The 12891-nt window shown below is 29.6% G+C and overlaps 3 protein-coding genes across 6 annotated transcripts in view; 1 reads left to right on the forward strand and 2 right to left on the reverse strand.

Moving 5' to 3' along the window:
* LOC106787393 (zonadhesin-like) overlaps positions 1–1666 on the reverse strand; it is a 4189-nt gene extending 2523 nt beyond the window's left edge. For 2 of the 4 annotated variants that reach the window (XM_014749716.1, XM_014749713.1), the window contains exons 1-5: positions 1310–1654; positions 711–1041; positions 551–613; positions 377–439; positions 214–276 (exon numbers count right to left, since the gene is read on the reverse strand). In XM_014749716.1, the coding sequence (XP_014605202.1) occupies positions 214–276; positions 377–439; positions 551–613; positions 711–1019 (498 nt within the window). In that variant the 5' untranslated portion in view covers positions 1020–1041; positions 1310–1654. Of the gene's footprint in view, positions 1–52; positions 113–213; positions 277–376; positions 440–550; positions 614–710; positions 1042–1309 lie in introns of all 4 variants that reach the window. The other 2 variants (XM_014749715.1, XM_014749714.1) reach the window with 2 other exon arrangements.
* Positions 1667–8660: 6994 nt separating this feature from the next.
* Positions 8661–9350, forward strand: LOC106787399 (zinc finger HIT domain-containing protein 3). Its single transcript, XM_014749728.1, has 2 exons — positions 8661–8869; positions 8965–9350. Exons 1-2 carry the CDS (start codon positions 8799–8801, stop codon positions 9296–9298), a joined length of 405 nt encoding a protein of 134 aa, XP_014605214.1. The 5' UTR covers positions 8661–8798; the 3' UTR covers positions 9299–9350.
* A 374-nt stretch (positions 9351–9724) lies between these two features.
* Positions 9725–12891, reverse strand: part of LOC106787398 (beta-glucuronidase-like) — a 6569-nt gene continuing 3402 nt past the window's right edge. The window contains exons 2-11 of the mRNA XM_014749727.1: positions 12595–12782; positions 12304–12402; positions 12047–12223; positions 11736–11968; positions 11339–11621; positions 10959–11233; positions 10623–10884; positions 10339–10527; positions 10081–10219; positions 9725–9927 (exon numbers count right to left, since the gene is read on the reverse strand). Of these exons, the coding sequence (XP_014605213.1) occupies positions 9746–9927; positions 10081–10219; positions 10339–10527; positions 10623–10884; positions 10959–11233; positions 11339–11621; positions 11736–11968; positions 12047–12223; positions 12304–12402; positions 12595–12774 (2019 nt within the window). The 5' untranslated portion in view covers positions 12775–12782 and the 3' untranslated portion in view covers positions 9725–9745. The remainder of the gene's footprint in view (positions 9928–10080; positions 10220–10338; positions 10528–10622; positions 10885–10958; positions 11234–11338; positions 11622–11735; positions 11969–12046; positions 12224–12303; positions 12403–12594; positions 12783–12891) is intronic.

Here is a 12891-nt window from a genome sequence, read left to right on the forward strand (position 1 = left end):
ATAGTTATTAAATTTATGGGAATTAAAAAAACAATCAATCAAATTAACTTACATTTTTTTCGAGATTTAAGGATTCATCTTTTTTTAGTGAGAATAGATCTTCCTTGGGTTTCTATACAAACAAAAAATTGTTATAAATAATATTGATAAATGTGATAAATTATTAATTTGATTTAATTTAAAAGAAAAAACGACCGAATAAATTTAACTTACATTTTTTTCCAAGCTAATAAATTCATCTTTCTTCGGAGGAGATAATTCTTTTTCTTTTGATATCTATGCAAAGCAAAATAAATAAATAGAAAAAAATAATTATGAAGATTATAAAATTATCAAATTTATTGGATTTAAAAAATAAAGAAAAGAATTGACTCACATTCGTTACGATATTCAAAGGTTCATCTTTTATTAAAGTAGATAACTCTTCTTTTTTTGGTTTCTATAAAAAATATATAATAGAAAAAAAGAAATATATACATATAGTAGTTATCAATTTTTTTTTATTAAATAAAAAAAAAAAGAAACAACCATGCAACAAGAATTAACTTACATTTTTTTCGAGAATCGAGCATTCATCCTTTACTGAAGAAGATGGCGGCTCTTTTCTCGGTTTCTTTAAACATATATATAAATAATTAAATAAATAATTTTATTTAATTTAAAAAGAACAAATGCACATAAAAATACAAATCGAATTTATTTAAACTTACGCTCTTCTCGAAAATCGAACATTCCTCAATGAAAGATTTCTGTTCGATTTTTTTCTCGATCGATTGTTCGACCTTTTTTTCGATCGATTGTTCGATAACTTTTTTTTCAACTTGTATATCAGTCTTTGCGGTTTCCTTCACCGGTTGTACTTTTTGTGGAACTGGTAAATCAACTACGGCCTTTTCAATGATCGCTTTGCTTTTAATTTCAGCTTTAATTTCACTCGACAATTGTTTAGGATCATTGATAACTTTTTCTTTCTTCGATCGTGTAACGATCGCCGATGTAGAAACTTCCGGTTTAGACATCGTAACGATTCAAAAATTAGATCTAATTAATAAAGTAACACACAGTTTATTATTTTTTATTATATTTATTATTAATTTAAATTCAAAAACAAAACGTAGATTAACATCTTGTGACCCGTAAAACAAAAGAATTATCAATGTTAAGCGTTAGGTAAGCGTTGCAATATTTAAAAAAAAAAACTCTAGTAAGAAAAGAAATACTATTTAAAAAAAGATGTTTTTTATATTTATTTATATCCGTAATAATATACATACGTGTGAAATAATAAATGTATAAATTATATACTTACAAAATTGAGATTATCCTTACTGATATCACATACGTGTGATCGATGAAAACTAAACGATTTCTGTTCAATGTCGAACTTGTTACTCGATAATAACGATCGAAGGAAATTGGGAGAAGTGTTTTTAGATATGCGTGCGCATACATTTTTACAGTCATACACAGAGACAGATATCGAATAATAATATATAATAAATAAAAAAATATAATCCTTTAGCGTAGCATTGGTGGTGTTATGCGGTCAATCGATTATGCGTACTATTACATACCACGTATATATCTTCAGTCATCTTCCGCGTGATGGCCTCGTGTTCCAGTCTAGTGTCAACCTTTTTCTCTATCATGTTATGACTTTTGAGATATCCTCAAAGAAAATTTTTCCATACTTTGCACCGAAGTTATCAATCATTCGTGCCCTATTCACACGAAAGTTTGTACATCAATTTTTATTCTATATTTATATATATATATATATATATATTTATTTATTGATCTTTTCCCCTTGGTTTATCTTTTTTTCTTGGACAGTCCAGCGGTACAGTCAATTTTTGTTACGTCGGAAACAGAAAAAAAGAAAAAAAAAAAGCGTGATTATTTATTTTTATTTATCGTTACATATGATTATTTTCTGTTCAATTAATATGAATATATATATATATAGAAACGAAAGCGAATTAAATGTTTTTTCTTTTTTAAAAAATATGTAGTGACATGTCGGTAAGTTACCGACGTAGATTATTACCGACCGCAGTTAGTTATCGACGAAACCTACTTACCTACAATCACTCTACGAATATCTTCATTATCGATCCTTGATAAGTATCGGTGTTTCTCGTGAGCATTGCAAACGGACGAAAGTCCCACCGACCAGATAAAAAGTTTACGATCACGGCCGGTGCAGACGTCATCCGGATGCATCGCTTCACAATAGTTTTTTTTTTTTTTTAATGTTTCTTATCGTCTCGAGTTTATTTACATACTTGCATATAGTTTTTGTTTTTTCCAACGCTGGTTTTTTATCTACTAGAAACTGAACTTTAAGTACAAAGTTTTGAAGAGAATCTAAAGGTGTTTAACAGGGTAAATAATTCGAAGTTTCATTCGCTCCTTCGAGATATCGTTTCTTTTACAAGAATAACAAGCTTTCATCTAGGCAAACAACTCTTTGGCATGTAAGTTATATGTTATATACATATTTGTAACGGTAAATTGGCCACACCTCGATATCGAGAAAGTATATACATATATTATTCCTTGGAAAAAACTTTGTTTAAATTAAAATCGAATTAATTACAGATTTTTATTACAATTCGTAAATAATCGCGAATATTTTTCATTCATTTCTTATCCTTAAGAAAAAAAAAAACAAAAAAAACGCAATCTCTTCCGTAGAATATTTCGATATCATTAAATGATTTCACGAGAAAAAAAAAATAAAAGAGAAAACAGGATTTGTCATGTGGTCGACTTCGTATCAAAATGCAAAAAAAAATTGTTTTACACGAAGACGATTTTTGGACTCTTTGATTACGTTAAGTGATAAGGAAAAAAAAAGAGAGAGAAAAAAAAGGAAGAAAATATAAAAAACGATAAAACTTTCCGTAATGATTCTATATAACAATTATTCACACAACGTAACACGTCGTTATCAGCGATCGTGTCTTTGCGTGCAAGAAAAATAAGATTGTTATTTGAAGCCTATGCGAATAATACTTTTATTAAAAAGTATTGACAAATTAAAATTATATAAAAAGGAAAGCAACATAATTATACCACGTGCTACATTTTGTAGGAAGAACTATCGAAAAAAAAAATACGTGCTCTAGATAATGAATATAAATTTTTCATCAATTTTTTTCATTCGAAGTCAACACAGTTAAACAGTGCGTGCAACGATAAATACTGTGGTTCCTATAGTCAATTAATTTTTGAATAATTTATGAAGTAACGTACGTTTAAAGTTATTAATGAAATAAAAAATATATTAATACTTACGAATATATATATTATTTCCAAATTTGTATTCCAATTAGAAATAGGTCTTTGAACACGTTGTACACCTTCGATAACGGGAAGAACATTTATTTTGTTTCGATCGTCCATCTTGGATTTTTGTTTGTCTTCCTGTTGCAAATTTTCATCCACGCGTTCATCACTATAAATCGGAGTTTTCATTTTTGTCACTAATACACGATATAATTATTGGTTAAATTAATTTATCATTAATTGCACTGTTGTATTCCTTTTCGCGATATAATTCAAATGAAAATGCCATTTACCGTATTCCTTATTATCGCCAAAGTTAAATTCATGTATTACGTAAATCATTGTGCACGCTCTTATGAACATCTTCGGCCAATTAACAGTCGGGATTTTTATCGCACCGTCACGGTTCATGAAAAACTCCGCGACATTCTATATTCAAAAAAATATACATATATATTCTATCATATTTTTTGCTATATATATATATATATATATATATATATATATATAATCATTTTATATACGATTTAGACTCGAATGTGCTTCGAATCAATTGACTGCGAGTGTTTTAAAAATATTTCATTCCTTACTTTTACCGATTTTCAACGTCTTTTCTACAACATTAAATGAATTTAATTTTATTTTTGCTCGTTTTAAATATTTATTATTTGACTATTAAACGCGTTAAAAATCAACACTAGTAGATATCTAGTTTTGAATTGGCAGCCATGATTGTATGATTCAAATTTGATTAGATGCGCGTATTATCTCGCGCAAAATTTCTCTATTAATTTAATATAATGAATTATAATTATTAAAAAAAAAAAAGAAACAAAAATATATTAAACACATTTTAAAATGTTCATTAAATGTCAGTTAACGTAATTATTGAAACATTTCATTTGATTCAAATTTGTATTAGCTTTGGCGGCCATGATTGAATTCAAATGAAACTCTACAATCGTATATAAATATAGAAATGCAAGTAAATGTACGAATATATATATATAAAAATGATTAGTAATTATTAAAAAATTCTTATTGTAATTCGTAATCGACTTTTCGATTAACGAAATATCGAGATATATTAAATATCAAAAGAAAAAATTGGAATGGCGCCCTCGTTCGTTCGCTTGCTCGCCCTAGTGAGGATTTTTTTAAGGTGTCGCGGTTCGATTTGAATTTCCGCGTTCCATAATGCACACACTCGTTTCAGTTGCACTCGATACGTTCCTATACTATTGCGATAGTGGATGTTCGTCTCAAATCCGTGCCTTGCATTCCGAGCGCAACTGCGTTCCGACGTGGTCGTCGTTGTTGCCGATAAAGGTGACGTTCTACATCCTCTTTTCCCCCCCCTTCATTTTTTTTAATTTTCTTTTTTTTCTAATTTTTTATTATTATTATTCTTTTATATATTCTTCCTTACCGACAGAGATAACACGTTGATGACTAATGTAAGATTAATGAAACTAAAAAAAAACTTCGATGAATATTAATAATAAATGAGAAATAGAAAAAAAAATATATTTGTATTTGTTTAAACAAACAAACGGAGAAAGTTTTATTCTTCTTTTTTTTTTGTTTTCTTCCGTTTCATATCGTTCTACCAAAATGCGAGTTGAAGTGGTTGATAATGAAAAAAAAGAAAAAAAGAAAAAAAAAATATAAAAAAGATGAAATGTTAAATGTGTTGGTAGTGACGTCATCGGATAAGAGGAATAAATGCAAGGAAAAAGAAAGAAAAAGAAAGAAAGAGTAGGAACAGGAAGACGAGCAGAATATCGGAACGCAGTTCCCATCTGACTCGTACGATGTATTTCCGTCGATGAACTCGTGGCCCACGAGTCATTCTAAACGGACTTTGTCCTGTCGTATCCTTGTTGGTTATGAAATGAGAAATCCTCGAACATTTATAATTTCAATGCTATTATGCACAAGCTAGTTTGATCATAGTTATCGAAAATCAAATTGCATTACGAATTCAATAGAGTGTAACTTGGATTAAAAATTTAATCAGAAATCAATAATATTTTTCACCATTTCCGTATATTTTTGTATCATTGTTCGAATTTCATTTAGTATTAAATTATTAGTATAATTATTAATGCGATTTTTATTTCGCGGTAACTGTGCTTATAGAAACAAATTGAAGAGGGAAACCGATTTATAAATGATTCAATACTTATTGATACAGGTGTCTACGTGATTGCAGAAATTCCCATCTGAATTTTCATTATTCGATTAACTTCTTCCTTAATACGACTCTTTTACCGTAAATTTTCTATAATAATAAATTCTCTTATCTCTTACGTGTGTGAAAATGCGATCTTCCTTATCGACGTACAAATGATGTTTAAAAGATAAAATTATTTAAACAATAAATTATAGATTGTATATATATATTATTCACTTTGCACGTTAAAAAATTTGGTCACATTTTTTTGAACAACACACCAAATAAGAACGTTTGAGAAAATCACGAGCAGACAAACTGTGACGGTCCTAATATTTTGGCACTATCTTTCATAATAATGATATTAACAATTATAATAATAATAATAATAAACAATAATAATAATTATATTTATAAGTATAATAATAATATAACAAAATAATGAAACACTAAGAGAAAAATATGATTATAGATTCGATTCGAAGTAGAGAATAAAATTGCATTGAAATATGGTGGCAAACCGGAACCGGCAAGTGGGTCACTGTCATTCGTCAAGTGTTCATTTCAATTGGTCGTTTGAGTACCCGGCTTTTAGATTCGTCCTTTGGATATTCGCAAATGATCACGCGTTATTCTTTATTATTTTAATGATTGAACAATAATATATATTGAAAATAATCGGTAATCATGAAATGTCATAGTTTAGAAATACGTAAGCCGGTGTACACTGAGTGAACCACGTTATACGACGGACTGAAAGAAACTGACCAACTGGGAGTCGACTTAGCGGAGATTCCTGACTCTCTGACTCCTTCCTCCTCTTCAAAGGAAGAACTTATGACTGTCTTTCTATACCAGCCTACATACTTGTATGCTTATTTGCCTGACTGCTTGCCTTCCTTGCTTATTTCCTTGCTTTCTTGCTTGCTTGCTTGCTTGCTCACTCACTTTACTTCTTACTCACCTTATTTTGTCCTGGCAACGTCATCACAGTTACCATAATTCGTCATTTCGCCAGCTACCTACTGACGTCATTCATGGGATGCTGTCATCACTTCTACAATTCCTAGATCCTCTTTTCATTTGCTAAATAAGTTTTCTTTAAGTGAATCTATGACGTTCAGCGGGATTTCAAGAAACGGGGAAACAAATGTTGCCGATCAAAAACTTTCACGATTTAACATCTTTCAATCGTTAAAAACTTAACTCATGCTCTACACGATATCGTTTTTTTTTCTTCTTTCGTAATTTATTTCATTAGGAATAATATGATGAATATTATTGACAATTTTATTTAGCTTATAGTAGAATAAGTAATCATTCATTTTTAATCATTTCGAAATGCTAATAATTCTGCAAAATTTGTTAACCCAATTGCGAACTCATCATACCAGTTGTTTCTTTATAAAACGTACATCCTCTCTAATCAAATAAGAAATCATGGTTTTTTTCTAATAGAAGATATATTAACGACAATGCTTAATTAGTTGTACCATTTTGTTTTTTTTTGTTGTATATCCACCATTATTGTGCTAACTATAATTGGATAGATCAGAGATAGTTAGAAATTCTTCTAACAATTACTCGTTACACGTCCTTTCTTTTCGGCCATTCACGAATTGTATATTTCTTTTAATTTCTCTTTTTTTTTCTGCTTATACTTCTCTTTATAATTTTACTTTGTCTCATTATTTCTTTTTTTATTCTTCCTCTTCCGATCGAGGAACATTTCCGGTATGGCGGTGACAAGTAAAGAAGAGGAGGTGAAGGGGCAGGAAGTGGTAGTTGACGTTTCGCGACCTCCTCAAGGTGAACCCGTAAACTCGGTCAACAGTGGCGTAATGTAATTTTATTTTAATGATTTAATTGTTTAAATATATATTCTTTTTTTTAAATTAATTTAGATTATATTAACTATACGTTGTCTCTAATTTCGTTGAAAAAGGCAACACGAATTTCTTAGAAATTACATTGCTCATATTTTCACCACTTTTTATAATAAATTTTTAATCATTTCCAAGCATTTTGTAATCCTCCCCACCGCGTTGTATAATTAATTTATTATAAATATTAAACGTTTTTTTGATTGCTGATAAATGAAGATAAATTTGAAATTGCATTATTCGTTGCACTACTCTATAGAAATTGGTGAAAATAAAATAAATGAATTAACAATATCTTATAGATTTTATTTCACTATTAAATATTTTACTATATTTTTACGTTGATACTATTTACAAATTATTTCTATTATCGAATTTGAAATTAAGCGTCCATTTTGTTTTTTCTTCTCTCGACATTTCGAATTCGATTATCGATCGAGTAAATTTATTATAATTAGAAAAATGTGTCTAAAAATAATAGTAGGACGTAAAATATAAAATCAGGTTTATATATTTAAATATTATATGAATAGTTACGCCAATGAATGCAAGCATTCGCTAAAAAAACATAGTGAATGAAAAGAGCGAACCGCTCGTAAGATTTCGAATGAAGTGAAGTTGCGTGAAATGCAAGAGTATATTCTTGTTACCGGCCGGCTCAAATCCCACATGAAAACTTAACAGTCTTCTACTATGTCATCGTTCTCTCATAGCAAAAGCTATTCGTTTTAACATTGGTAAGACTGTCCTGATCGTCGTTTGCGAATCTGGCCCAGAAAATAAGCCGGAACTGTTCGCGGAATCAATGACCTTGGCACAAGTCGTACTGCCAGAATATGGGTAATCGAAAAAAGAAAGTTTTTTCTTTTTTTTTTATTGCATTCGCGAATTAATTGAAGACAGTAATTGCATTATTTTACAAATTATTTTATTAAAATAGAAATCGGACTTTAAAATCGATTATCGATAAAGTAAACATGTAAATATATATATATTCAAGGCCATGAAGCTGTTACATTTTTATATCTGATTGTGAAATTAATTTCATCAATCGTGATCAAAGACACGTTTGAGAGAGAGAGAGAGAGAAAAATAAAGAAATCTCATTAATGAATCGAGCAATAAAGATAGGAAAAAACAATAATCTTTCTTTTTTTATAAATGCATGAAACAATCGCATGACTGCGGTGGTAACGAGAGGGAGAAAGAGAAATTTGAAATTAGCGCCATTTAAATTAATTTTTTTAAAACCACCGTAGTTGCAATTTTAGTTACTTGGTGGCAGTCACGTCGTTTTGCGCATACATTGCGCATGCATTGCGCATGTCCATCTGTTAACAGACAAATTTTCGACTGATTGCAGCTATAGTAGCTTTGATAGTAATCTTTTTAATAAAAAGAATAATTAAATTCGTTTTTTTTGATTACGTATATAATATTTTTGAAAAATGAATAAAATTTGTTCTATTTGTGAAAAGGATTTGGCGAAGTACAAGTGTCCTACATGCAGAACACTCTTGTAAGTACTTATTGAGGTTAAGCTTTTGATCAATTTCTTTATCAAATGTACATATATAATAATGGAATTACTTGATAAACGTTTTATTCGTTTAGCTGTTCTGTTACTTGCGGTAAAGAACATAAAAAAGCTGATTGCAAAACACCATCGCCTACACCACCACCCCCATCATCATTGCTATCACCACCATCACTGGAAAACAAAAGTAAAGAAGATGCCGAAAATGAAACCATACCTTCGGAAATATTAGAAAAATTGTCTCAGGATCAAACAATTAAAAACTGTTTAGAAAATCCGCAGGTTCGTGATATCTTACATTTTGTAGTGAACAACGAGGATCCAATGGAAGCTTTAGATTTAGCTTTGACCGAATCAATTTTCGTAGAGCTTGCGGATGCTTGTTTAAAAGTAGTAGAAAAGAAAGAATGAGAAAATAGTTGGACATATGTTACAGTTGTTAAAAAATTTTGATACTTTTCATTTATTTTTTATATAAAAACATAAGAAACTTAGTTGAGGCTTAAAAACTTCACAATTATATGATAAGTGTTAGATGATTAAGTATTTATGTTGAGAAACATAATGACGCTTATAAAAGTAATTACGCATAAGTTGATTCGTTATGTTAGATAATCAGTTATCAAGACATGAATTTCTTTTGTTTTTTTTCAGAATATGTCTTTCGTTTAAATAAATAATTTAGTTTTAAACTTATATGATATACGATATCATACAAGTATATATTAGTTATATCGATAAATCTGAGAAAGAATTATCTGACAACATACATAAAATACAACTATATAAATGTTGAGTTAATAGACTTCTTTCTTTCTAAAAAAGAAAATAAAGAATGAAAGAAAGACAAAATAGCATTCACAGTTCCGTGTGCGGTGAATAATAATTAGAAACATAATTTTCGAGATTATGTGGTAATGGCGTTCCATCTATTTCCATTTCTAATGCATAGTATCTCTTTCTAACATGATAAGCTGCCATTTTTGGTTGTCTGTCTCTCGTAAATATGCCTTTTTTATTTCCTCCTACTCTGTAGAAATCTACCAAAAAAAGAAACAAATATTTGTATACTTTTTTATATATATAAGTAACTTGTGATATAATATATCTATAAGTATAGTTTAATCTCTTAGGCATTGTATGGATATCATCTTTTCGAATACTATGCTACTGTAGTGGAAATTAAATCTTACTTTGAGCTGTTCGAAAGTCTGCAAAATTCCAAATGAATTCACCGATGAAGAAACCTTCGTTTCTTAAACGATCAAACGCTTCAAAATGATGAGAAAACATTTCAGTTTGATATTCTTCGCTCCATATATAGTTGGGCAACTAAAACATTTTATTTCGTTATAAATTTAGATTTATTCTTTTCATTTAATTTGTGATAATTTGTGATAAGTTGTGATTTATTCTTTTATTTTTATTTGTGATAATTTTGTTTATTTTACCTCGTGTTCACCGGGCAAAGTGTCAGCGCCGTATTCAGAAATAAGTACTGGTTTTTTATATTTTCTATGCCAAGCTTCGGCCTCAGTAATAACTCGATCGATAATAGTATCCAATCTACCAGGGTTGACGTACCAAGAATTGTAACGATTAAAACTAATTACATCTAAATATTGACCAACTTTGTCTTCCTACATAAATAAATCAATCGGTAAATAATTTTATCTCATTTCAGTTTTGTAAAAAATATATCTTTGACAAATAAACAAACAAACGGAATAAATACCTGAACACTTCTAGCTAAAGCAATTGTAACTGGTCTAGTAGGATCTAAAGCTTTAGTATGATCAGCAATTTGTTTGAAATATACATCGGCACCTTGTAGTTGCGTTCTTGGTTCGTTAGCAAGAGACCACATGATGACTGAAGGATGATTTTTATCTCTTCTAACTAATTCCGACAAAGATGTTTTGTGACGTAGAAGTAGAATAGGTGAAAAGTTTTCAGTGTCGACCGATGGACACTCGTCGATGATCATAAAGCCAAGCCTAAAGAAAAAATATATTTTTGTATTATATTAATATAAATATCAATTAAGAGATTAAAGTAAATCGTTAGATACCTGTCAGCTGTATGTAGAACTTCTTCACTGTAAGGATAATGACTAGTTCTATAAGAATTAGCACCAACCCATTGTAAAAGTTCATAGTCTCTGGTCATAGTAACAAGATCGAATCCACGACCTCTTAAAATTGCATCTTCGTGTCTTCCAAAACCTCTCAAGTACACTGGTTTACCATTGATTAGCAAACTTGTATTCGTCCATGACACGGTTCTAATTCCGATGGGTAATCTATAAACATCTGAACTGGTACTATTTTGTATTGACAATCTGACCTGGAAAATAAAAAAATTAAAACAGAAATGATATGATCGTTCATTTGATTTACAATATATTTATACTGTAAATAGATTTCTATTTATACTTATGTATATGTATACCTCAAGAGTATAAAGATATCCAGGTGAAGGATTCATGCCTCGAGGCCACCAAAGTTTAGCTTTAGGTACTTTAAGTATACCAGATAAGTGCGTATTATCTGGCTCCTTTATTGCCAACTTTTCTTCTGCATCATGCAAGGTCACAGTACAGATTGGTATTTCACCTTGGTTTAAACCTCCTACCTGCACAGTATATTTTATTATACCCATATCACCCACCACTCCGGTTCTCACTGTTATATCTTCAACGTATACCCGTGGTGTTGTGTATAATAATACAGATCTGTTGTACAAAAAGATGAAAATATTTTTGTAATATTGACGTTAGTTAATAATTCAAATTGTATAGATAAATTTAATTATAAATGATATAGAGAAAGGTGATGTTTAACTATACCTATGAATACCAGCATAATTGAAAAAGTCAAAAGTATAGCTCTGAAAGTGTTTAGTTCCATTATCGGTAACAATGTTACTAATTCTTCCTTGAGGTATACTGGTTTGAAGCAATGTATTGTCTACCGCAACAGTTACACGATTTTTCCCACCGAATATCAAATATTTGGATATTTCTGCCTCGAATGGTAAATTTCCTATTTCGTGTTCCATCACTAATTCGTTATTAATCCACTAGGAATGAATAGCACAATAATTATTAGGTTCTTTTATTTGAACAATGATTCTAAGGATCAGTGTGATTCAACTTACCACTTGGGCTAAATAATGAATTGAACCAAATCTAAGAAAAACTCTTTGATTTTGCCAGGACCAGGGTACGTAAAAACTGCGTTCGTACCAAACAGCACCGACATGATCCCTGAGTTCTTTTGAAGTTGTGATATCGTTGTAGGAAGATGGTACTGGCATTTTTATCAATTCACCAGCCTAAATATTAAATTAATGATATTTGAAATATTTTAAATAAAACGTTTATGAAGATTTAATTGAATCGATAATAACAATACCTTTGATAATGAATCAATGTACCAGAATTCTGTGTAGCCTTTTAAAATATCATTAGACGGTGATGCGATAAAATCCCATAAACCATCTAGCGATTTTATCTGTATTAAAAGATATTTTTAATATTAATAATTCATTGTATCATATTTAAATTTAATATACAATAAATTCAAAATATTTAAACAACATTATTTTATAACAAGCCTAACGTGTTGTACTAATTATGTTATACGGGATAGAGAATTTACTGTACAATGAATTATAATTTAATTGATGATCGAGATATGTTTTACCTCACGCGATTCGCTCTCTCGAGGATAAAGTAAACCAGGAAGTGGGGCTGGTTGAGTTTCCTCTTGTGGCAAAGCTGCAGATTCTTTTGGTGTTTCTGGTAATTCAAATTCAACACCAAATTCACCTGATCTAACGCTACCGATTAGAAATACGATCAACAGCAACATGTTGCTTGACATTTTTATATCTGAAACATTATTTGCTTATATTAATTTTTTATTTGTTTTATATTTAATTAACTAATATTAATATTAACTTATATTTAAAATATATATATATATATATATATATTGATT

This window comes from Polistes canadensis, unplaced genomic scaffold, assembly GCF_001313835.1.
Source record: "Polistes canadensis isolate GaletaPanama2010 unplaced genomic scaffold, ASM131383v1 scaffold_99, whole genome shotgun sequence".
In the NCBI taxonomy this organism is placed as follows: Eukaryota; Metazoa; Arthropoda; class Insecta; order Hymenoptera; family Vespidae; genus Polistes; species Polistes canadensis.

What these genes read in the sequence shown, in the direction of transcription:
- LOC106787399 (XM_014749728.1), top strand. Translation starts at nt 8,799, where the DNA reads ATGAATAAAATTTGTTCTATTTGTGAAAAGGATTTGGCGAAGTACAAG. An exon ending in CCTACATGCAGAACACTCTT is followed by an intron (nt 8,870 to 8,964) that starts GTAAGTACTTAT and finishes TTATTCGTTTAG; the next exon opens with CTGTTCTGTTACTTGCGGTA.